We start from the raw sequence: 26,648 nt of genomic DNA on the forward strand, positions 1-26,648 counted from the left end.
AGCATTTGATTGAATACTACTGTTCCAAACAAACAAATGCTTTCTCAGCATCTAAAAAAGAACCATAGCTAGTAATTCTTTTTTTATATATTGTATAATACTTACTAGAATATTCAAAGTTAACTGTCTTTTTGGTCCAGAACTTGCTAGATTATGGAAGAAGTACATTTCAAATTGCTGGCAATAACTGAAGCTAAAACATTATAGAGTCCAGCTTAGGAAATTCCTAGAGATTTCTCAGATGGAGCCTGGGGAAAGAGCTCAGTGGGCAGATGATTCCATTGGATCTAACTTCCCCCCAAATCTGTCTTTTCCTCCAGGGCAACTGAACTCTGTTGCCTGGAGATCAGTTGTAATCCTGGGAGATCTCCAGCGACTACCTGGAAACTGGCAACCTTAGGCTATCAGCTCCATTTTACTCTTCATTCAAGAAGCTGGCAATTTCTTTGAGGCATATAATTAATTGCTCTGTCAAAGGACCTACTAATTTATTTGCAAAATGCTGATAATATTCATGTGTATTCCTGTCCGGACCCAGGTGTCAAAGAAACCAGGCTTCTGCATTGCATTTGGATTAAGTGTGCTAAAAATATTCTCGATTTACGAGCAATTTCAAATTAACAAACAGCTGTTTGGGAGAGAGAGGTCAGGCTAACCTAGTAACACCATGCAAGACAGAAGATCCTCTCATCAAGCAGAGGGGAACTTTGGCCAAGCATAGGGCATGGATCCAGGCATTGGGTCACCTGCCAGCTGCCCAATGGCATCCAGCCCAGCCCATTTGCTAGGAGATCTGCATGGTTCTCCTGCCACCTGGGGATGAAGCCAGGCAGTGGCCGCAAGGTGGGCACTCCCCCAGATGGCTCCACTCCAAAGTCCCCTAAGGATACTCCCAAAACAGGTGAGACATACAGCCTGTGTACATCTCCAGTTGGTTGTGTGTGCCCGTATACCGTCTTGGATTCATAGCTGCAACAGCAAAAGGACAGCTGTCCACTCAAAGGAAACTTGAGAATGAACTGGGGATTGTAATTGACAAGAGACTGAATACATATTTCGAAGAGGAAGTACTTCCAAATTCTTTAAAAGGTAGTGTGAGAATAGGCTGCATTTGGCTCTTCTCAAAATTTTTCTTTTGTCACTTCAGTTCTCTGAGTTGGGAAATGAAATTGATGCGGATGTCCTGCAGACTCCAGAAGAGTTTGCGTGGTGTCAGAAAGACACGTTCACCCCTTTCAAATTCCAACCCCTCCAGGAAGCCACAAGTTCACCAAACAACATGTTATCAGCTTCCATGCCACTTGTTATCTTTGTGTCATTTTCCATCCTAGTTATTTGTGGTGTTGCAAGAGACACAGGAAACTGAAGGATTTGAGACCAGTGGCACCTTAAAGACCAACAAGATTTGTAGCCTATAACTCTCAAAAGCTTATACCCTAAAAACCATAAGGTGCCACTGGACTCAAAGCCTACAGTTTCACTAAGACCAACACATCTACCCAGCTGAAGCTTCCCTTCACATGCATAGGTGGATTGTCATTCTGTTGTATTGAGAAACAATATTCTCAGAAACTAATGGGTCCTTGTGTTTTCCACCTATTTCAAGCAGCTATTTATCACTGAACACATTTGGCTGCACAACTGCTAAAATCTCCTTAAAGGGATCCCTTACAACACGCTACTTACCAAGTATCTCATCTCATGCAAACTTAGGTAATACAGTATCCCTCTATGGGAAAATACTAATAACTGTTTTTTATTAAGGCATCATACTCTACCTTTTGTATTTCAGGAAAAGCGCAACAAGAAATGTATGGTTTCACTTGATGATGTTCCTGATTTCAGCAAAAATGTTCCAATTACCAAAGAGGACCGTGAATATTTTAAGTATGATCTTCAAGGAGGGAGAATGGAGAAAGCAGCAACATCCAAGATTCAGAAAAATTTGGATGCCTTGGAGAACGCCCGTCTAGATATTGCGGTAACGGGGGAATCCGGCTCTGGCAAGTCCTCCTTTGTCAATGCCATTCGAGGCCTAGGGGATGAAGATGATGGATCTGCTCCTACTGGGGTGGTAGAGACCACCTTGAAGCCAGTTCCTTACCCATATCCCAAGCACCCTAATGTGACTGTGTGGGATTTGCCAGGAATTGGCACCCCCCGATTCAAATCCGATACGTACCTGCAAGACGTATCCTTTTCCAGGTATGACTTCTTTATTATCATTGCCTCAGAGCGCTTCAAATCCACCCATGCCCAACTGGCACTAGAGATCCAGAAGATGGGCAAACGCTTTTATTTTGTGCGCTGCAAAGTGGATGTGGACCTGGAGGCCAGCAAAAGGCGTCGGCCGCGAGCCTATGATGAGGAGGAGATCCTGCGGCAGATCCGCAACAAATGCCAAGAGTGCCTAGAAGCTGAAAAGGTGGTCTCTCCTCGTGTCTTTCTCCTTTCCAACTGGGAGCTGAACAAGTATGATTTTAAGCTGTTCGAAAAGACCTTGAGGAAAGAACTTCCAAGCCACAAGAGACACGCCTTCCTCCTAGCCCTGCCCAACATCTCTCCAGAAATCTTACAAAAGAAGAAAGAGGCCTTACAGGAACAGATCTGGAAGCTGGCTGCTGTCTCATGTGCCTTGGCAACTGTGCCCATCCCAGGTGTCGGTTTCGCCTGTGACGTGCCTATCCTGGTTTGTTCTATCTCAAAGTACCGCCAGGTCTTTGGACTTGATAAGAAGTCCCTCACCCAGCTTGCTGACAAGATCGGCCAGCCTGTGGAAGAGATCAAAGCGGTCATTAAGTCACCATTGTCCCAAAAGGTATCCAAACGCTTGGTGTTACAGATGTTCAGCAGGGCTAGTACTGCAGCAGTAGTCGTGGTAGAGTATTTTGCTAGTACAATTCCCATATTTGGTTCCCTGGCAGCTGGAGCGATTGCCTTCGGAACCACCTACTACGTGCTGTGGAGCATCCTAAACCAAATGGCAGATGATGCTCATAGTGTTCTCACCATGGTCCTTCAGTCTGACTATGAACCCTGAAACGCCTCTAATAGAGGTTCTATAATTGTGTCACTACAAGAGAGACTTTGGCACAGGAGTCGATGGTAGTGGATGGATTGACCATATGTGACTTTATGCCTCTGCTGGGGAGGAAAGGGATAGACCTATAGAGGCTTGTTTGTTTGTTTTTAAATCTTTTGGAAACTTCAGGCTACAGTAGTAAAATTGGAACTATTCATTCAGCAGGCGCAGGCAATAGTTCTCAAATTCCATCAGTTTAGGCTTCTCTCTATAAATGTTGTCATGGTGGTGAGAGCCCTCAAGCCAGAGTGGATTTATTGCGTCCCCTGGTGCGGTTTTCATGGCTGGAGACTAACAGAAGTGGTTTGCCAGTGCCTACCTCTGCAACCCTGGTCTTCATTAGAGGTCTCCCATTCAATTACTAAGCAAGGCTGACCCTGCTTAGCTTCTGTCATCTGATGAGATCAGGCTCACCTGGGCTATAGCCCCCCTCCCCAAATGTAACAAATCTGGGCTACACTGGCTTAAAGTCTAAGAGTATATAGGCAGTCTCAAGTAAGACTTAGTTGTGTTTGCTGGTGATGTCAATACCAGAGTTGGTCCTTCTGATGAAATGCTGTACTTTCATAAAAATGCGGTCCCCCAGTCAGCCTAGATAGCAAATCTATCTATTTTGAATTATGCAGTTAGAGAAGATACTCTGATCTGGATAGCCTAGGCAAGCTTGATCTTGGAAACTAAGCAGCGTCAGCCCTGGTTAGTACTTGGATGGATGACCTCCAAAGAAGACCAGGGTTTGCAGAGGCAGGCAATGACAAACCACTTCTGTTAGTCTCTTGCCTTAAAAAACCCACTAGGGGTTGCCATAAGTCAGCTATGACTTGACAGCACTCTCCACCACCAGAGTTAGAGAAAATACCCTGATCTAGATAGCCTAGGCAAGCCCAGTCTCCTCAGATCTCAGAAGCTAAGCAAAGTTGGCCTAGTAATTGGACAGGATACCTCCAATGATGACCCGGGTTGCAGAGGCAGGCAATGGCAAATCACCACTGTTAGTCTCTTGGCATGAAAACCCTACCAGAGTTTGCCAAAGGTGAGCTATGACTTGATGGTGCTCTCCACCACCATAGAGAAGATATTCCTGGAGAATTTATATTCTGGTCAAGCTGAGGAGCCAGCACCATTAATTTCATTCTGGTTTTGTGTAAATTGCTTGACTGTGTGGCTCATTTAAATGTTGCCGCTCCTTAGGACAGCAAGCACTTGCCAGTCACTTTAGCACTGAGAATTTATAATCCAACGGTCCATTTAACTGAGAAACTTGATGTGCTGTTGACCCCTGACTCCAGTCATAAAAGAATCAAACAATCCAAGAAAACAGATAGCAGATGTTGTCCCACTATGATTTGTACTGGTAGAGAAGATTTATAGCAGCCCTGTATGTGTGAGTTTGTTTGTGTGTGTGTGTTTGAGAGAGGGAGATCACAAAACCACATGGATGGAAAGGACTAAATTCCCATCCCTCTCTATTGTAAGTAATTTGATGCGACATATTTAAAAATGTGGAAACTATCCAGTAGGAGCATATCTACATCAGCAGACAGTTTATTATCATTTACAGTGTAATCCTAATCAACATAATCCTTTTCTGCTGCTACAGAGAGACTAACATGGCTACCTATTTCGATCTATCCTAAGCAGAGTTACACCCTCCGAAGCCCCTTGACTTCAATGGGCCCAGAAAGGTATACCTCTGTCTAGGGTTGTACTTTAAAGAAGGATGTATTTTATTTATTTTTATTTTATTTTATCGTATTTATATTCCGCCCTCCCCGCAAGCAGGCTCAGGGCGGATAACAGTATTAAAACATTTCATATAAAACATTTAAAAGCATTGTACAAAAATATTAAAAAAATAGCACCACTCTTTTTTTTGATGGCGGAAATACCGTTAATTACAAATAGTGCAAATTACAAATTTGTAAGTAGTTTGGATTGAAGTCTACTTGTTCTGAAAAGCTGATCAAATGTGACAGCATTTACTGATAAGGAGGCAATTAGAACCCCATACTTCCAAATATTTGGGACTTCATCACCCACACAGTGCTTTTCATTGATTCTTAAGCAGTTGCCATATTTACTCAAAATGAAGACGACCTTTCCCCCCTTTTTTTGGTTTTGCAAAAAGGGGAGGTCTTCTTCCATGTGGGTATATATACTTGGGGGGCATTTTCTTCTCTCAGAGCCTGTTCCAGCAACTACAGAGATAGAGAGGAGCACATGCATACACCCTCCCCCCAATCTGGCTTGCTAGGCTGTCTAAAGTCCAGCAAGCCAGCTGGTGGGTGTTGTGGTAGCCTGGAGGCAGAGAGAGGGTAGCACCACCCCCACCTCACTGGGCTATTTAAGTCCATTGAGCCAGCTAGTAAATGCCTCCACAGTAGCCATGGAGGCAGAGAAAGTACTGCACCCCTTCCCACCAGCTGGGCTGCTGGGCTGGTTGCAAGCCAATGGGGCGGGGAAGGGAGCCTCTTCTCTGTGCTTCTGCGCCTTCTGGTTCATGCCAGAAGATAGAGGGGTGGAGAGCAGAGGGTTAAATTCAGGGTTATTCTTTTTTCTTTGCTTTTTTGGGTGGGCTGACTTATTTTGGGGGGGGGGAGCTGGGCTTGTCAGGTTCTGAGACGGTGAGACGCAGGCCTGCCTGACTTCTGCCTTAAAGGACCTTCAGGGATGTCAGGTTCTGCCAAGGATGCTGCCCGGTGAGGCGCAGGCCTGTATGTATGTATGTATGTATGTATGTATGTATGTATGTATGTATGTATGTATGTATGTATGTATGTATGTACTAACACAGCATCTATATAATTATAGAGGACACGTGAGTATAGAAAACTTAGGGTGCTTGATTTTATAAGACATTACAAGGTTATTAATTAGCTAAGTATCTGAAAACTTTTGAGCAGGACTATAAGCTATCATTAAAGATGGTTCTGATATCTCATAAACATGGGATACCAAATACTGAATTTTATTAGTTCTCTTGCAGGGGAATCTGCTTGCCTCTTGTGACAAGACATTTAACAAACTCGCGTGATTGCTCTTCTGTCAATAATTATGTAGAATTAATGGATGGTAGTCTTGTAAGTTAATCTATTTAAAAGAAGTTATCTTTTAATAAAGGATCAAATGGAAGTGGAGTTTCTTGAGTAGTATTTATTTGTGTATTATAACCATAAAGGAAACAGAAAACTGTTGTTGGCTATTCCTCTGTTTAGGAGATTAATAATCTGATAAAGGAAAGCTAACTGAATCAGGCCTGCCAAGATTATTTTGGAATACACCAAAATCCTCAAAGGATATGATTCTGCAAACCCAGCACAAAGGAGGTACTCTCACTGATTACTGCCCAGTGGACAGGATGTCTATGCAAAGAAGAAGAACACTGACAGATCCCTTTCCAGTCTATCACAACCAGGACAAGACGGAGCCAAGCTGCAAGTGATGCCTGACACAGGATGGACACTTGTCATCTTCCCTCAAGTTTTGATGGGAAATGTAGGCATCCTGGTCTTACAGCTTGGCTCTCCATTTAATTCAAGTTTACAGAGTGGCAGTCTATAGGAGGGAGAACATGCAGTCGGGAGGGGAGTGCAGGTGTAGGGCTCTTGCCGGCCCCTCCCTTCCCCTCCACTGGGTGTGTGTGGGGAGGGTTTCTGTAAACTTCAATTAAATGGAGAGCCAAGCGGTAAGACCAGGATGCCTACATTTCCCATCAAAACTTGAGGGGAGCTGACAAGTGTCCAACCTGTGTCAGGCATTACTTGTAGCTTGGCTTTCCGCTGTACCTCAACCAATTAACTATAGCTTAGTTATAACCATGTGCACCCCCAAGAGCAAGTCTTGGAAGACATTTTATTTTCCATTCATGAGGTTGACATTTTAAAATGCTCAGGGTTGCCAATGTGTCAACCAAGGTTCGATATGTGGTTGTGAAGACAACCAAGAGGTTCATGTGTCAAACACTGAGAGTTCGTGTTGTGTAGTGGTTAGAGTATCACACTAGGATCTGGGAGACCCAGGTTCGAATCCCTACTCTGCCATGGAAGCTTACTGGGTGACCTTGGGGCAGTCACACAGTCTCAACCTACCTCACAGCGTTGTTGTGAGGATAACATGAAGGAGAGAATAATGTAAGCTGCTTTGGGTCCCCATTGCAGAGAAATGTGGGGTATAAATAAAGTAAGTAAATAAATACATTTCAATGCACAATCCAGTTCACATATAGGAGATTCTTGTCTGATTGCTCCAACTTGAATACAAAACAGACACACCTTAGCTTTTTGCATTTAGCTTTAGAGTCTCTCTACACAAGTAGGGGATGCTCAAGTGAAAGCTCTCACACTTGTTGTCCCATTGTGGATACACATGCACCACTAGAGAGACAGAGGACACTTGTATGTAAGACGACACAGAAAGTAAGCCACTTAAGCTTCCATATGTAGGATGTCTTGTGTAGGGAGAGCAGAAATTAAATGTCCTCATAGCTTAAGTAAGATTTGGGAAGCTGTTTTCTGCACACCTCCCTCACCGGAGTTTCATTGATTTCCATAAAACTTGCTGTCAATAAAATGTGAATAGGACCATGGTGTTCAGGTCTAACCCAAACATAATCAGATGTAAATCCTATCCATTTAAAGGTGCATACAGTTGGAACCTTCAATGTCTTGCGTATCTCCCAAGGACATGCAGCAATATTCAGTTCTAGAGTCACTCTGCACAAAGAATTAATAAAGGAAGGAGTTCATAACCACAGATATTGAACTACATCCCAAGAAATATGGTCTTAGACTATCAACAGCTGATCCACCCCAAATCTGCAGAAGCTGAATACGTCCCTGACCATTAGGTCAGGGGTCCCCAATGTGGTACCCGTGGGTGCCATGGTGCCCAATGACACCTTTCCTGGCACTCACTCAATGTTTTTAGAATGTGGGCGGAACCATGTGGGGCTCTTGCCCAGCAGGATGTCTGATTGGCCAATGGAGATTTGATTGGCTGCACAGAATAAAGCAATGTTGTTTCCATTGCATTTATTTATTTTTATATGTCATTTATCAGCTGCCTTTCTTACTGAGACTCAAGGTGGATTACAGAGGGTGAGATTAGTACTATCACATTAGCAAAAATCCAATACAGAGGTGAAGAAATGCTGAAATAGAGCAAAAGCAATTCTAGAACGTGCATAAGACAACACAGAACAAACCAATAGAGTCATACTTAAGGCAACAGGTAATACATAAGAACACATACTTAAAGCCACAGATAACACATAAGGCAGCATAGTGTTGAAGTCTATGGTCCCTATTTCGTTACTGAAGCATCTCTTTGAGACTGCCTCCTTATAGTACAGCCCTCCAATCTGAGTAAAGAAATCATTTTAAATAATTCAGATGTGCATCATTTGTGGAAGGCCAGGAGTGTGAGGGCTCTCCCATCCTCCTTAGGCAGGCCATTCCACAGAGCCAGTTTGGTGTAGTGGTTAAGAGCGGCAGGACTCTCATCTGGAGAATGGGGTTTGATTCCCCACTCCTCCACTTGAAGCCAGCTGGGTGACCTTGGGTCAGTCACAGCTCTCTCAGAGCTCTCTCAGCCCCACCCACCTCACAGGGTGTTTGTTGTGAGGATAATAATATATCTTGTAAACTGCTCTGAGTGGATGTTAAGTTGTCCTAAAGGGCAGTATATAAATTGAATGTTATTATTATAGGATAGAGGCCACCACAGAAAATGCATGTGTCTGGGCAGCTGTTGGTTTTGCCCATTTGTAGAGCGGCACCTGCAGGAGATGTTGTTCAGATGAACAAAAGGATTTATTTTCTCTCATTCCGCTTTCTAGTGTGTTTTTAAAATTACCCCTCCATAGCACACTTGGCAGAGACAACATGAAAGGATGCACAATACCTCTTAACATCTTGAATTGTACTTGGAAGCAGATTGGTAGCCACTGCCAGTGTGATTGCTTTCATCTCAGGGTTACGTGCTCCCGATAGCTGGCCCAAAATGGCAGTCTGGGCACAGCATTCTGCAACTTTTGAATGCTCTTCAAGGGTAGCCCCAAGTACAGCGCATTTCAGTAGTCCAGTCTAGATGTAACTAAGGCATAGTTACATCAGCATGGCTGGATCTGATTGAACCAGGAATGGGTACAGCTGACACACCAGCCAACAAAGATCCTAATCCCCATAATTAACACAATACACAACTAACTTTCTTACAGTGAATTGTTAATGATCCTACTAAAGTGAAATACTTTAGTATTGCACTTAATACTGACGGCTACAGTATTTAGGATTGAGCGATAGCCTTCAGTATTAAGTGTACTGTACTCTCTCTTTAAATGAGCTCTGGTTACAATGAGATGTGGAAAAACATGTATGAATTTATACTTACCTGTTTACTTCCTGTGAAGATGAAACATTGAAATGTAGTTTTGTATTTACACTTAGCTGTTTGCACTTGCACTTTAGTAGAATCATTAACCATTCATTGTAAGAAAGTTAGTTGTGTATTGTTGTCATGCCTCAGGTGGGGTGAGCCACCTTACTCTGCCACCACTCTGGGATTTAGGGTCCCTTGGGAAGGCCTCAAGTACCCTCCCAACCCTTCTGACCTCCGTAGCTTGGCCAATAAACAGGAGCGAGGAGAGGACCCACCAGAGTAACAACAAACAAAAGGATTTATTTACAAGGAGGTCAGTTAATATCAAACAAACAAACAAGGTGCCTTAGCAACAATAGATGGGTGAAAGCAAAATAAACAAAAGGCCCTAGCGCAACTGAACTCACTGTCCCTCTGTCTGCCAGGCCTGTCTTCTCACCCTACCTGGTGAGGGCCTCTCCCCCTAGCAGAAACTTCCTCTGGCCTGCTCCCTGGGAGAAAGAACGCAGGCCTTTCCCCGTCTCAGGCTTATATAGCACTAACCCCCTGTGTTTTGGTAGGCCAAAAAGGGCGCCAAAATGGCCCAGGGGCTCCTGGGAATTGTAGGTAGGCCTACTCCCACTGTTAACAGGCTTCTAAGGCCTTGCTAGGCCTTCCTGGCGCAGCTAGATCATGACAATTGTGTTAATTATGGGCAGGACTTTTTTCTGGGAAAAGAGGTGGTGGAACTCAGTGGGTTGCTCTTGGAGAAAATGGTCACATGGCTGGTGGCCCCACCCGCTGATCTCCAGACAGAGGGGAGTTTACCAGCCATGTGACCATTTTCAAGAGATTCTGGAACTCTGTTCCACCGGTTCCTGCTGAAAAAAAGCCCTGATTATGGGGATTAGGAGCTTTGTTGGTTGCTGTTAACCTGTAATTGCCGTGTTTGCTAGTGACACACCAACCAAAGCTGGGCAAAAGCACTCCGAACCACAGAAAGCACCTGTTTTTCTAAGATGACTGCTGTGCTGAGAAGCACTCCCAACCTGCAAACCTGTCTTTTCAAGGGAAGTACAACTCTACCCAAGAGAGGAGTTCCTGGTCTGCCTTTCTACTAACCCAGAAAACCTCTGCCTTGTCAGGATTCAGTTTCAGCTTTTTCTACCTCATCCAATCAATTATTAACTCCAAGCACTGGTTAAAACATCAACAACGTCCTTGGAATTAGGTGGAAAAGAAAGATAGAGCTGTGTATCCCTTGCATAATAGTGGCAACACAGCCCAAACCCCATGACGATCTCTCCCATTGACTTCATATAGATACTACATAGCATGAGGGATAAGATTGAACTTTGTGGAACCCCACAGGTCAGTGGCAAAGGGGCAGAGCAGGAATCCCCTTGCTCCATCTTCTGAGACTGACCTCCCAGGTTGAAGCCAAACACCAAGAGTTGGCTGAGCAGAATATAATAGTATCAAAGAACTTCTATTAGGAATAAGCAATGTTCTGACAACACTGTGAGCTTTTGGGATACAGCACGCAGAGGACCTTGTCTCCCAGGTAGCCATTAATTTCCTTCAGATTCCACTCCTGCACACTTGAGGGAGAGAGGAGGAAAAGGCAAGACAGCACACACAATTGCTGCAGGCATGGAATCCCAGCTAAGGAAATGTATACAGGGTCGGAGATCCTCTGCTGTCATGCTCTGATTTACTGGTAATTTATTTTGCCCGTATTTCAGCAAATTGGCAAATGGTACTGTATTGCCATTGCCATTGCTTTCTCGATGCTTTTATTATGCCAATAAAGGTTACTGGAACTGTTAGTATCAAAGAACACTAAGAGATCCAGCAGGACCATCAGGGTCACAGTCCCCCTGCCTAGTTCTTCTTGGTGGAGGTAATCAACCAAGGTGATCTGAGCAAGCTCTGTTCCAAATCTTGGCCTGAAGCTCCTGGAGTTGGAAAGCATCCACCTACTCTAGCACCTTACCCAGGAATGGAAGATTGAAGACTGGCCAGAAGTTCTCCAACCTATTATGATTCAGGGAGGGCTTTTTCAAATCAGATCTAATCCCATCCTCTTTGAGCCCAAGTGACACAACTCCCATTCTCAAGGAAGCATTTATCATCAATCCCCTTTACTCCTTGTTGTTTAGGAATTTTTTTCTTCCTGCTCAAGGTGGTTAACAACAAAAGAAACCTAAGAAGATGATAAAAGCAAGTCAGTAGCCAGTAGGATAAATAATATTTAAAAAGACCATCTTAGAGCCTCTTACTTGGTTGAGATTACTAATCACAACCTCAGAATGGCATTTACATCATTGAGGTTCCAAACAATGCCAAGTGAGTTACTTTTAGGTTGGTACTCCAAGAAATTGAAGGAGCATTGCATTTGTTTATGCAGTAGATCATTAGAGGACCTTCTGCACTCTGTCCTGGCTTGCCCCTTATATATGGAACCCAGAAATACATTCCTGTCCAAGATCCTAAATGACATGCATTTCCTCTCTGACTCCGACAAATCAGCATACATGTTATCTGATGTAGATGCCACCATATCCTATAAAGTGGCTCTTTTTGCTTTGGCCACTAGAAAGATAAGAGCAAGTGCGGTTGCTAAGACAGCATCTCATCAGTACGAACAGTAACACCAGGTCTTGTGTTTTGCTTGTGTTGTGCTTCCCTGTGTTCTGAATAATTTTAATGTTGCCTGGTATTTTAATTTTTTTAAAAAATTCTATGGTTGTAATTTGTTTATGTGTTTTGCTTTGTAAAGGCCAATGGTCATATACAATAAATTGGGCAGGGGGTTGGACTAGATGGTCTGTATGGCCCCTTCCAACTCTATGATTCTATGATTATTCTATGAAATTTATCTAGCTAAAAAAAATTATGACGGTTCAAGGCAGCAGACACTGTCATGCTTCAATTTTATTTTTTGCCTGTTTTACCCTCTCCACCACCACCTCCTCCTTTTCATCTATCCCTTAAATATTATTTTTTTTAAAAAAAGAGAACTATTCTTTCAGCATGAGAATGTAGCAAGCTCAAGAATCAGATCTTTTTGCAAATGCACGGTTATTTCCTTCCATTACTAGTTGTTTGGAGTACAGGGGTCAGGGAGTCCACCCAAGAATGAGTGCAGTCAAGAGTGGGTGTTCGCAACCTCAGTTCTTATGAGCTTGGAGGGAAAGGCTGGGCCCAGGAGGGGGATTTTCCAACAGGAAACAAATGTCATGGTTAGTAGAGATGAAACTGAATCACCTGCAAACGAGCTCCACCCGTCATTCAAAGGTGTAAAATGCTTCCTGAGGGTTCCAGTAAATGAAGAGATGGTGTGAACTCCTTTATCAGGTGAAAGTCAATATATGACCGTACTAATTTTACAGCATGCCGTGAGGACCTTTTCATTATGGTGGGAAAAATCAACAGAAGCCCATACATATGTATAACTGGAAATACACAAAACTGGGTGGTATGATAGGTGGGGTAATGGATCAAAACCAAGAAGACCTAGTTTCAAGTTGTTATTCAACCACGAAGTTCATTGGATGTTCTTGAGCCCGTCATTGGGTTGTATCAGTTCTGAATGGAAAGGGAACCATTTCTGCCAGCTCCTTCCTTCTGCTCCATAACCCTAATCTCCTGTCCCAGTGGTGATGGTGGTGGTGTGTGTGGTACCCAGGGCTTTTTTTCAGCTGGAACATGGTGGAACGGAGTTCCGGAACCTCTTGAAAATGGTCACATGGCTGGTGGCCCCGCCCCCTGATCTCTAGACAGAGGGGAGTTGAGATTGCCCTCTGCGCTGCTCCAGCCACCAGCCGTGTGACCATTTTTGCCAAGGGAAATTTAAATTTTAAAAAACTCCCCCCTCATTCCAGCTGACCCAAAGTGATGTCATTGTGCAGTCCTGAGTTTCACCACTGAGTTCCACCACCTCTTTTCCCAGAAAAAAAGCCCTGGTGGTACCTGTTCTCCAAGAACAGCATTTTAGGGAAATCAGTGGGATACAGCAAGAGGTGGGGAGGCAGGAATGTTCTGTCCTGCTGACAGGAGTAGCTTCTGTTAGGGGAAACGGTAGTTGGATCTAAAGTCGTTCTCTCTCAGCCTAACCTGCCTCACAGGATTGTTGTGAGAATAAACAGTAGAAGAGAGAACGACATATGTTGCCTGTTCTCTTTAGAACAAATGTAGGTTAGAAATTAGTAACAACAAGCAAGGGCCAGTGAGAAACTCACAGGAAAATTCCCTCACTGGTGCTTGCGTTGTCCTCTGGCTTCTGATTGCTGCCCCCAACCCCCTTTCTCTACCCTTTCCTCCCATTGCCACCGCCTTTTCCTGTCTTTTCCATCCACGTTCCATTTCTTCCCTCCCCAATACTGGTCCACACTTCCCCTTTGCTCTTCTGCTGCCCTAAACTAACCAGTCTGGGATTGAGTTTTGGAGCCACTTGCCCAATAGCAAGCCATTAGCACATCAGAGGATGCAGTTGTTTCTCCACCAGGTCATAAAGGAAAGTCATCCAGAAAATTATAACTGGTTTCCAGCTTGGAAGACTCCAAGGGGCTACTCCTTCTCTGCCCTTGCTCCTCATTCCGTGGCCGAGCTCACAACTCTAAACCACTTGTCGAACAGTGTCATAATGAGTCTCTCTACATAAGACATCTTACAAGGGATGCTCAAGTGTAGAGAGACGCAATGTTAGCTGGGAAGCATAGTTTTAAAAGACAGAGCTGGCGGAGATCGATCTTCAGAGGGGTTGTTAATTTCGTCTTTGCTGCCCAGAAGGCTCTCTCAATTTTCCCACCCCTTTATGGAGGTGAAGAGGAAATTAACAAACCCTCCTTCGGCTCTCGGTAAGATGTCTCCTATAGAGAGACTCAGACTTGGCTAGTTAATACATCAGAAAGTTTTGGTAAATCCCATCCTTAGTGCCTATCTATACACTACAAAGTCCTCATATTTGTTGAGGAACAGCACAATAAATTTATGTCATATGTGGAACTGAGGTTTTGTGGCTCCTATGTGCACGCTAGCTTTTTTATGTTTGCAACCAGAGCATGCAGGAAACGCAGATTTTTTAAAAAATTGCCCCTGCCCCCTGGTGTTTTTGCATCATCAGATTGCCCCATGGAGCTGCCATTGGCTCCACTGTAAAAATCATATTACTTACATGACTTATTTATTTTTTTATTTGATTTATACCCCACCATCCTTCTGAATGAGGACCCAAAGTGGAGCCAAAAGCAACTCCATGGGGCAGTTTGAGGATTTGAAAACATAGGGGCAGAGGGGGCAGCGGCGGCTTAAGCCATGTATCCCCATGGGCTGTGGACACAAACAGAAAAGATCTAGGCCGATTCCAGACGACTAACCGGAAGGCGCTTCATGCCGCCATGTTACGGATTGCGATGGGGAAAATGCGAAATATCGCGTTTTCTCGAGCGAGTTTGGTGCGACGTCACACCAAACTCGTGTGAGAAAACGCGATATTTCACGTTTTCCTCGTTGCGATCCGGAACATGGTGGCATGAAGCGCCTTCCGGTTAGTCATCTGGAATCGGCCCTTGTGTGGACATGGGAGGTGCAGAATTCCTATTATTAGTATGATACAAAGCCCTTGTGTGAAGAGACTTTATTATGTAGATGTAGATGGAGCTGTATAGTATAGTATAGTATAGTCAGGGCTTTTTTTCAGCTGGAATGTGGTGGAGCGGAGTTCCGGCACCTCTTGAAAATGGTCACATGGCTGGTGGCCCCGCCCCCTGATCTCTAGACAGAGAGGAGTTTAGATCACCCTCCGAGCCAGTGATGCAGAGGGCGATCTAAACTCCGCTCTGTCTGGAGATCAGGGGACGGGGCCACCAGCCACGTGACCATTTTCTCCGAGGGCAACCCACTGAGTTCCACCACCTCTTTTCCCAGAAAAAAAGCCCTGAGTATAGTATAGTATAGTATAGTATAGTATAGTATAGTATAGTATAGTATAGTATAGTATAGTATAGTATAGTATAGTATAGTATAGTATAGTATAGTATAGTATAGTATAGTATAGTATAGTGTGAAGAGACTATATTACGTAAAAACTTTATTATCTAGACGTAGATGGAACTTTATTGTATTGTATAGTTTCAGGTGGGTAGCTGTGTTGGTCTGCAGTAGAACAGCAGGATTTGAGTTCAGCAGTACCTTAGAGACCAACCAGATTTTCAGGGTCTCAGCTTTTGAGAGAGTCAAAGCTCCCTTCTTCAGATACAGGGATTTCCACTCCTCCTTTTATCTGAAGAAGGGAGCTCTGACTCTCGAAAGCTTACACCCTGAAAATCTGGTTGGTCTCTTAGGTGCTGCTGGACACATCCTGATGTTATTGTACTGAAGTAGATCAATCTAGGTAGCTGTGTTTGTTGGTCTGTAGTAGTAGAAAAGAGCAAGAGTCCAGCAGCATGTGTAAGACTAAAAAATTAGTGGTAGGGTATGAGCTTTTGTAAGCCACAGCTCACTTCTTCAGATACTGGAATAGATAGCATGCCATGTGGAAGAAGAAATATAGTTTCTCGATTATGTTAGGGAGGAACAATAAATAGAATGCTAGTGGCACCTGAAAAAAAGAGCAAGATTAAGTGATAACTTTACAAAGTGAACTAAATTATGGCATAAGTTGATAGTTCCCACGGTTATGCTCAAGTGACCCCTATATATCAGTTGCTGATAGAGTGGAGGTCTGGGTCGGTATCAGAAAAATGAACTTAACCTGTCAGCAATAGGGAAAAAAACTTTTACAAAAAACTTAGCTAAAAGCCACTATTTCTGGCAGTCTTTTATACATCGACCTAGCGAGAAATACTCAAAATAAAGTACAGAGAACTGGGTGTGTGGTGTAATGAATAGGATAATGGGCTGCAATAAGAGAGTAGATGACTGGGGAAGGCAATGGCAAAGCACCCTGTAAAAACTCTACCAAGAAAAGGTCGTGATGCAACGTCCCCCCATGGGTCAGTAATGACTCGCCGCTTGCACAGGGGACTACCTTTTACCTAAGAGAGATGCAAGTTTCAGATTCCACTCAACCATGAAACTCCCTGGATGACCTTGAACTCTGAGAGCAAAGCTACAAGTGCTGGATTACACTTGCCTGGCAAGTGAACAGACTCACGTAGGCTCTCAGCCTAATCTGCCTCTCAAAAACATGTGAGGCTAAACGAAGAAGGGGAGACTGTACCACACCCTGAGCTCCCTGGAGCAAAGGAGAGGTAAAAATTAACAATTGATTACACAGTGAACACTGTTATTTACCTCTGCCACCTTTGGGGATTTAAGAAAGGGAGGGGACCTAAGGGTTCTGTATTCCCAGAAAAATAAATCTGCTATCTCTCATTTTCGGTAAATCTATAAATTTTCATTTGTGCCATAAAATACAGAAGGTTTCAGTAACAAGGTATGCTTCAAAACTGAAAGATTCTAGAGAATATAAAAAGGGTCTTATAATAGTTCTGCACAACACAGCTGAAGAGCTACATGTCAGTCTGAACAAAGGCTTCACAGAAGGTAAGAGAATCTTTTTGGACCAGCTTGGTGGACTGAAAAGAAAAGGTGGTGCTTGGACCATTTTAGCCTTCTATTTCTATAAAGCAGTCTGAAGTGCTAAAAAAAGAGAACTAACTTTCATGTAAACATGATTTAAACTTCTAAAATTTAATCAAGTGTCTCGCCACCAAGGTATCCCTGTCACCTCAGTGTTGCTGGAGGAACATCGTAGCCAAATGAATCATGCTTCAACAGCTGCTTTAAAACTATCTAGTAGGGGTAATGTCTAGATTCAGGATGCAAAAGAATCTGAAGCGTGAAGTGCAGATTTTTTGAATTATTTCAAGGGAATCAGCAGGATATAGGGTTGCCAGCCACTGGTGGGATACTGGGGGGAGACATGGCGGGGGGGGGGGGGGCATCAGAGTGTGATGGTGTTATATTACCTCTGAGGAAAACCCTCCTATCTTCAAATTTCTCTTTGATAAAAAGGGAATCTATTAGAAATTCACTCCAAATTCCTAAAAAGAGGAAAAGGATTGTTGGATTTCATGGAGAAACTAAGTAAAAAGGAATTAGGACAACTTCTCCTAACTATAATTAGAACCTTAGTTCTAAAGGCAGAAATTAGATGGTTTCTTTGCCAGTAATTCCACACAGTCTGACCAGGAACAGACAACATTTGAAATTGCCTTAGCTGGTGGGGTTCATACCCAAGTAATACAGGGACAAGTGTAGCAATAGAACATCATGCTGGGCCAATAGTTTTGGAGGATCGAGGGAAAAGCCAAAGGGAAGGTAACCCTTGCAGTATGTTTTTTAATACAACCATCCCCTCTTCCATTATGAAAATCAAATGCATCAAGTGCAGATTTTTATCAATGGAAAGATGTGTCACACAGGAAAATCCAGTTGCAAAAAAGGTTGCCAACTCTGGCTTGTGAAATTCCAGGAGATTTTGAGGGAGGAGCCTGGGAAAGGCAGGGTTTAGGAGGAGACGGACTTCAGTAGTATATTATCCCACAGAGTCCACTTTCCAAAGCAACCGTTTTCTCCAGGGAAATTGATCTCTGTCATCTGGAGATCTGTTGTAATTTCAGGAGTAATTCCAGGAGTTGGTCCCTTCCAACTCTATGATTCTATGATTCTATGAGTAGAGGCGAGCATGAACTGAACCTCCCCCCCCCCCCCCCAAAAAACCTTGCAGTTCATGGTTCATTGCATTTCACAAACTGCGAACCATGAACTTTCACGTACTCGTCCCGGTTCGGGAGCCGGTTCGTTTGGTTCATGAAAACTTCACTTCCGGGGCAGCAGAAGGTCACTTCCAGGGCAGTAGAAAGCCCATCCCCCATTGACTAGAAAACTGATTGATCGGTGCCAGGCAGTCTGCAGTGACGAACCGAAAAACGAACAAAACCCCCAGCCTAACAGGTGTTGCCAGTTGTTTCCACTGGTTCCTAACCTTGTGCCTGTAAAGAACATTTTGATTTGCAAACATTAGCAGGTGATCATGTGACTCTCTTCCACCAAAATAGGGTTGCCAGCTGCGGGTTGGGAAATTCCTGGAGATCTGGGGGTAAAGCCTGAAAAGGGCAGAGTTTGGGAAGGGAAGGGACCTCAGTCAGACGCAGTGCAATATAGCCCACCCTCTGAAGTTGCCATTTTATCCATCTCTGTAGTCAAGGGATCAGTTGTAATATTGGGAGATCTCCAGGTCCCACTTGGAGGTTGGCAACACTACACAGAAAGCACCCTAGTGATTTCTGCATATCCAATTTCTGTTAAAAGTACAAGAAGGGTTATGCATTTGGGGTACATGGAGTTTTTTCCCACTCCCAGTTTGGTGTAGTGGTTAAGAACGCGGGACTCTAATCTGGAGAGCTGGGTTTGATTCCCTGCTCCTCCGCTTGAAGCCAGCTGGGTGACCTTGCGTCAGTCACTTAAGAGCGGCAGGACTCTAATCTGGAGAGCCGGGTTTGATTCCCCACTCCTCCACTTGAAGCCAGCTGGGTGACCTTGGGTCAGTCACTTAAGAGCGGCAGGACTCTAATCTGGAGAGCCGGGTTTGATTCCCCACTCCTCCACTTGAAGCCAGCTGGGTGACCTTGGGTCAGTCACTTAAGAGCGGCAGGACTCTAATCTGGAGAGCCGGGTTTGATTCCCCACTCCTCCACTTGAAGCCAGCTGGGTGACCTTGGGTCAGTCACTTAAGAGCGGCAGGACTCTAATCTGGAGAGCCGGGTTTGATTCCCCACTCCTCCACTTGAAGCCAGCTGGGTGACCTTGGGTCAGTCACTTAAGAGCGGCAGGACTCTAATCTGGAGAGCCGGGTTTGATTCCCCACTCCTCTGCTTGAAGCCAGCTGGGTGACCTTGGGTCAGTCACTTAAGAGCAGCAGGACTCTAATCTGGAGAGCTGGGTTTGATTCCCTGCTCCTCCGCTTGAAGCCAGCTGGGTGACCTTGGGTCAGTCACTTAAGAGCAGCAGGACTCTAATCTGGAGAACCGGGTTTGATTCCCCACTCCTCTGCTTGAAGCCATCTGGGCGACCTTGGGTCAATCACAGCTCTTTCAGAGCTCTCTCAGCCCCACCCACCTCATAGGGTGATCATTGTTGTGGGGAAAATAATGACATACTTTGTAAAGTAGAGGGGGAAAGGGCCTGGTTAATTTCAAAAGTGTCAATCTCGATTTCAGCAGTCTGCCAGCTTCATCAGGATAATTATGCATCTAAAGTGCACTGATGGCTCACTTTCTAGATATCTGGGGACAGAAAGAGTGAAGGAGGCAGACCATGTGAAACTAGGATGTGGTTTTATATGCGAGAGAATGAGCACAAGAAGCTGAAATCTTGCAATGTGTGTTTTAAATGCATCATATTTTAAATGTATAATGCGCTGAGTGCCCAGTTTCCTGTGGGTAAAGTGTAGATGACTGGGGAAGGCAATGGCCAACCACCCTGTAACAAAGTCTCCCAAGAAAATGTCATGATGCAACATCCCCCCATGGGTCAGTAATGACTCAGTGCTTGCACAGGGGACTACCTTTATCTTTACCTAATGCACTGAGTATGGATTGTGTTTTCCATCAGTGGAGGAATGCTTTCATTTTTTTAAATTTAAAATATTTATATCCCATCCCGCCATTTCACAATGCCCAAGGTGGCTTGCAAAATATAAGCATATCCAATTAAAAACATCCTTCAACACATGAATATGTCAAGTTAAAACTTCAACATTGTCCCTACTAGCTTAGCTGCTGGTTACATTCATTAGTTACTTCTGCTAAAGGTGCATTGAAATAATTCTGCTTTGCTCCTTTCATGGAAGGAACAGACTGTGGACTGTATTTGGCAGGCTGTTTCATACAGTGAACAGAGCTACTACACATAAGTATCCTCTTGATGAATCCCATTTTCTCACACAACTAAATTCAGATTAACAAAGGAAAGTATCTTTTGAACACGGTCAAATCACTGAGTTATTCATCAACTTTCCTTTCCTTTCTCCAAACAGTAAAACACAAAGAACCAAGATGGGGGTTGCCATCTCAAAAACAGTGGTAAGAGCTGAACTGGAAAGTATGAAGATTGCATTGGAAAAGAACAATCCCCAAGATGTTTCAAAACGAATGAATGAAGAACTGAATTTATTAAAGAGCACTACGCTTGATATTGGCATCACAGGGGTGTCGGGTGCTGGTAAATCGTCAATTGTCAATGCCCTGCGAGGAATAACAGAAAAGGACCCTGGTGCAGCTAAGACGGGAAACACAGAAACAACAATGGAGCCAGAGAAATACACACATCCCATGTTCCCCGAAGTAACCATGTGGGATCTACCGGGAATTGGGACACCTAAATTTAAAGCAAAGGAATATCTGCGGCTGGTAAATTTTGAGAAGTATGATTTCTTCATTATTGTGGCTTCAGAACGCTTCACAGAAAATGATGTCTTACTAGCCAAAGAAATGCAGAAAAAGAAGAAGAAGTATTATTTTGTGCGCTCCAAAGTAGATCAGAGTGTAAATGCTGACAAAAGGAATGCCGATTTCAATGAGGAAAAAACCTGTGAGAAGATAAGACAATATTGTTGTGACAATCTGACAGAAGCAGGAGAATCTAACCCAAGGGTTTTTCTCATTTCCAGTTGGGATTTGAAAATGTATGATTTCCCCCTCCTTCAAGAGACCTTGTCGAATGACTTGGATGACCTCAAGAAGTATGCCTTAATTGTATCAATGCCAGCTTTCTCAAGAGAAGTCCTGGAGAAGAAAAAGGCTGCTATGGAGACCCTTATATGGAAAGTAGCCCTTGTGTCTTGTGGCATTGGGGCAATTCCTGTCCCAGGACTCTCTCTTGCTTGTGATATTGGCATCTTGGTTGGAACAATGATACATTTCTGCAAGGTCTTTGGTTTGGATGAAGATTGCCTCTGCAGACTTGCAAGCCGTGTTGGCAAACCTATTGATGAATTGAAATCAGCTGTCAAAAAAGCCCCCATGGCCAGCCAAGTCACCACTGAATTTGTAATCGATCTAATGACTAAGTCATTAGTGTGTGGAGCAGTGATGGCGGTAGAATTTGCTCTTGATTTTGTGCCTGTGTTGGGCTCTCTCACTGGTGGAGCACTTTCTTTTGTAACCACCTTCTACCTACTGAAGAGCTTTCTGCATGATGTTGAGGAAGATGCAGAGAATGTCCTAGCAAAAGCTATGGAGACCCAGGACAAGTAAAGGGCCAAGACACCCATGTGGAGAACCAAACAACATGGGAGTTTCAAGGAGAGGCCAAACTCAAGAACTGATTCTAGATTTCATACGTATGGTAGACACTTCTTTTAGAACCACATTCTGCATGCTGATTTCTGCTGAATAGAGAAGATGATGCCGAAAATGTTCAGTCAAAGCAGTAAGAGTTCCAACCAAAATCAGGAAATGCCCATCAAAAAAGAGATTCGGAGGTGCCGAATGGAGGAGAACTAAACACACAGGACCTAAACATTGGAGAAAAAAAGTAAAATGGACTGGAATTTCTGAACTGAGCTCTCCCCCCACCCTGCCTGCTTTTAACAACAAAAAGACTGAGCCCAACAGTTGCAGCAATGCCAGCTTTTGAAGAAAAAGCCTTTTTGTAGAAGAAACTGGGAAGGGCAAGTTGGCAAAGAAGGACCTAATGAAATCAAAGCCTCACCAAATTGGAAGGCGAGGGTACCTCTCCTTGTATTATCTGACACATGGTATGCAGTCACTGACTATTAACGTAATTTGATCTCTGATTCAAATCTTCCCATTGTTCCCCAAATTACTGCCATAGGAATGACTCAGTGTCATAACTTCAGTTTTACTAGCTTCCTCAACCAGATTTTTTGCTAAAAGATTTTCTCTGTGTGATTTTCTAGTGTGCGTTTTTAATCAGAATTACTTATATGTTTATGATTGGTTGTGCAAGCAAACTGGATGGTTCTTTGATAAGTTTAATAAGAGTAAAACAATAAACTTGATAGTTTTAGCAGTACAACTGTTTTAATATGATTCTAGTGGACACTCAACCAGTTTGGTGAGGCATTCCCTCTTCTTACCCCTTCCTGTCTCTCTGTCTCTCCTGTCTATCTCTGTTGTCTCTAAGAGCCAAGGCCACCTCTCCCTTAGCTCAGTAAGCACCCCATCAGTCTATTTCCCTCCAAACTAGGTTAGCCCAAATTGTACTCAGAGATTAGCCCTTTTGGCTAACTAGGATTCTCAGAAGCCATGGAATGAAGAGATCCTGATTTGCCTAATGCAGCAGCCCCTGCCCTCAACAATTATATTGTTTAATAACAACAACATTCGATTTATATACCGCCCTTCAGGACAACTTAACACCCATTCAGAGTGGTTTACAAAGTATGTTATTATTATCCTCACAACAATCACCCTGAGAAGTCCGTGGAGCTGAGAGAGCTCAGAGAGAGCTCTGACTGGCCCAAGGTCACCCTGCTGGCTTCAAGCAGAGGAGTGGGGAATCAAACCCGGTTCTCCAGATTAGAGTCCCATGCTCTTAACCACTACACCAAACTGGCTCTCCTGAGAAGAACTCTGGGCAGGAGCCATGTCTTCTGATCACCTCCATGACTTCTCAGGCCATATGCTGTCTGGAATTGCAGGAGAGAGAGAGGCCATGTTTGATATCAAACAGAAATATTAAGATCAGGTGGCAGGAACAGAAAACTTGACTCATTGACAGGAATGTAGCCAGGCTCCCCTGGGGGCATGACCACTTCCTTGATGATCGTTCTGTTCTTTGGCTTCCTGAGGATTTCACTGAGTATTATGTTACTAGTCATTACTTGGTGGTGGAGAGTGTCAGAGTTGACTTATGGCAACCCCTGGTGGGGATTTCATGGCAAGAGAGGAGGTTTGCCATTGCCTGCCTCTGCAAACCTGGTCTTCATTGGAGGTCTCCCATCCAATTCCTAACCAAGGCTAACCCTGCTTAGCTTCTGAGATCTGATGAGGTCAGGCTCACCTGGGCTAGCCTTGAGCTGTTTTGCTGGAACTCCGAGAGCTCAGCAGGGATGTGATGCCACAGCATCTACCCTAGCATCCACAGCTTCCTTTTACCACCATGTTTTGAAATGTCTTTGCAGTTTGCTTGGAGTAGTTCCTAGCCTTTTCAAAGTTCATTCATGTTGCTTCTGTACAGCCTCCACTTACTTTATTCATCATACTCCCGTTGCTCATCTGAACTGGACCTTCTGCACATACCATTCTGCGCATGGGCAAAATCAACATCTGGAATACATGTGCATTCTCTCTGGTGGCCCTCACATTATGAAATAGCCTGCCTGAAGAGGTCAGGAAAGCTCCCAATCGCATGGCTTTCTGCAAACTATGGGTGGTGGAGAGTGCCCTCAAGTCATAGTTGAATAATGGTGACCCCTGGTGAAGTTTTCATGGCAAGAGACTAACAGTGATGGTTTGCCATCGCCTGCCTCTGCAGCCCTGGTCTTTGCTGGAAGTCTCTCATCCAATTACTTACCAAAGCTGACCCTGCTTAGCTTCTGAGATCCGACAAGATCAGGCTCACCTGGGCTATCCAGGTCAGGACCGGCAAACTATGTAAAACTGAATTATTCAGGAGGGCTTTTTCACAAGGCAATAAGGTTGTGCTGTAAAGGAATGGTTCAGAGAGAGGCGTTGATAAAGAGACAGGGACTACTGGGTACTATCTGTTGATGCAGATATACTTCTACTGGGTAGATTCCACATTGGTTTAATATGTTATGTCCAAATTACTTGTTTTGTTTTCAGCAATGTTTCTTCTCTGTATTCCTGTATCTGAACTGATGCTTCTTTTCAAATTTCTGAAATGCATACCCTATTGCACTGTTTATTGAATGCCCCAGCTGTAGATTGTATATTGATTACATTGATTACACGCCTGGGGTCTTAGTGAGAAAGGCGGGCAATAAATAAATAAATAAATATATAAATAAATAAATAAATAAATAAATAAATATTATTGAGTGTTGGCTAATTTCATTCATCTAATTGTTTGGTATTTTTTTATTTTGGCTCATCTTCCCAGTCATATAAAAATTATGGCTCATAAATGTAAAATGTTGCTGGTTCAGGACAGGTAATTAAAATATGGAACCTGAAATCAACAATAGAAACAAGTTTATTGGTGTAAGTCAATTCCAGAATGCTATCAAAAACATTACTATATATAGTTAAAAGACAGTAGCACTCATTTTTATAGCTCCCAATGTAAGTCACTTGGTGTTAATCTATTTGCGTGGCCTCACTCCACAGAAGTGGTGCTGAACTAGCATTCTGTGCAAATATATAATCATTGCCAGGGCTTTTTTTCAGTGGGAACGCGGTGGAACGGAGTTCCGGAACCTCTTGAAATAGTCACATGGGCTTGTGGCCCCGCCCCCTGATCTCCAGACAGAGGGGAATTGAGATTGCCCTCCGCACTGTGCACTGCAGAGGGCAATCTCAACTCCTCTCTGTCTGGAGATCAGGGGGCGGGGCCACCAGCCATGTGACCATTTTCTCCGAGGGCAACCCACTGAGTTCCACCACCTCTTTTCCCAGAAAAAAAGCCCTGATCATTGCATAGTTCAATGACTGTTAAATATTATGCAATGTCCCTATATACAATGCAGAATTATACCTTTTTTTAACATACAGACCTCTCCTGAACTAGAGTTGCATTCCAAGTGCGTGTTCCTGTGCTAGTCTCTGTGCAAAGAATCTTTTAAAAGTTGCCTCATGTCTGATGTCGAAGGTGAAGGCTGGCGCGGATGATGCAGCTGTGAGTCAGCAGTTTTCATGTTCAGAATGAGAGGGGCGAGCGGGGAGGAACGGATGGAGAGAAAATGAAACCAGACTGATAATACTTGAATACAAACCTGTCAGACGTGCCTGCTGGATGTCTGCCATGACTGTGTTATCTGGTGGGAGGGGGGAGGAGGAGACGGTACAAATCTCCATTAGCTACTGTCCTCTTATCAGCTTTTAGCTGTCTTGTTTGTGCCTCCATTTCTACTCTGTCTGAGACAGGATGGCCTTGAGCAACTCTTCTCACAGGACAGACTAACAGTTTCCAGCCTAGAAGCTTTGCACCCAAATTAACAACCCAGTTGGGAAAAGGGGGAGGAGAAAGGGAGTATAACGCTTCAGACTTTACTGTGTACTAGCATTCCTGTCCACGCCTTGTTAGAGTTGATCCACTATAAAGAGCTTTAACTGAATCAGCCTGGTCTGGTGCAGTGAAGTGTCTGAGGGGGTCACCTGTCAGAACCTGTCAAAACCACGGCACATGGTGAAACATACAAATCATGTCCTGAACAACTTACAAACATAGCCAGTCAATTTCCTCAATAAGTCCATGGGGTTGTAATGTGTTTAAAGTGAATATCCAGAAAGTCTCTTTCTGTCTGAGATTTTTATTCAGCTGATTTGGAGGAGCCACGATCTGTTCTGGAGCCCATGTCATTGTATGTAACTCCATGGGTCAGTTAGAGGATGGGAAAACATACAGGGAGGGGGTGGGTGGCTAAAGCCACTTATCCTGGTAGGCTGTGATCACAAACAAAAAAGAGCTGGGGTGCACCTGGGAGGCGCAAAACTCATTTTGTGATTGTTGCCCAACAAACATGAGGACTTTATGATGTGTAGATGGAGCCTTATTGTACTGTACAATTTCAGGAAGGCAGCCTGCGGTAGAACAGCAGGATTTGAGTCCAGTTGGAGACCAACAGGATTTTCAAGGTATAAGCTTAAGAACATAAGAACATAAGAGAAGCCATGTTGGATCAGGCCAATCCAGTCCAACACTCTGTGTCACACAGCAGCCAAAAACCAGGTGCCCTCAGGAGGTCTGCCAGTGGGAAAGGGACACTAGAAGCCCTCCCACTGATTGCCCCCCCAAACACCAAGAATACAGAGCATCACTACCCTAGACAGAGAGTTCCATCTATACCTTGTGGCTAATAGCCACTGATGGAGCTCTGCTCCATATGTTTATCCAATCCCCTCTTGAAGCTATCTATGCTTGAAGCTGCCACCACCTCCTGAGGCAGTGAATTCCATGTGTTAATCACCCTTTGGGTGAAGAAATACTTCCTTTTATCCATTCTAACCTGACTGCTCAACAATTTCATTGAGTGCCCACGAATTCTTGTATT

The 26,648-nt window shown here is 43.9% G+C and overlaps 1 protein-coding gene across 1 annotated transcript; it reads left to right on the forward strand.

Moving 5' to 3' along the window:
- Positions 1–819: 819 nt before the first annotated feature.
- On the forward strand, positions 820–21,705 carry LOC129342974 (uncharacterized). The gene is made up of 3 exons (XM_054998932.1): positions 820–843; positions 1,793–3,036; positions 20,487–21,705. Exons 1-3 carry the CDS (start codon positions 820–822, stop codon positions 21,703–21,705), a joined length of 2,487 nt encoding a protein of 828 aa, XP_054854907.1.
- The last annotated feature ends 4,943 nt before the right edge of the window (positions 21,706–26,648 follow it).

This window comes from Eublepharis macularius, chromosome 15 (genome assembly GCF_028583425.1).
Source record: "Eublepharis macularius isolate TG4126 chromosome 15, MPM_Emac_v1.0, whole genome shotgun sequence".
In the NCBI taxonomy this organism is placed as follows: Eukaryota; Metazoa; Chordata; class Lepidosauria; order Squamata; family Eublepharidae; genus Eublepharis; species Eublepharis macularius.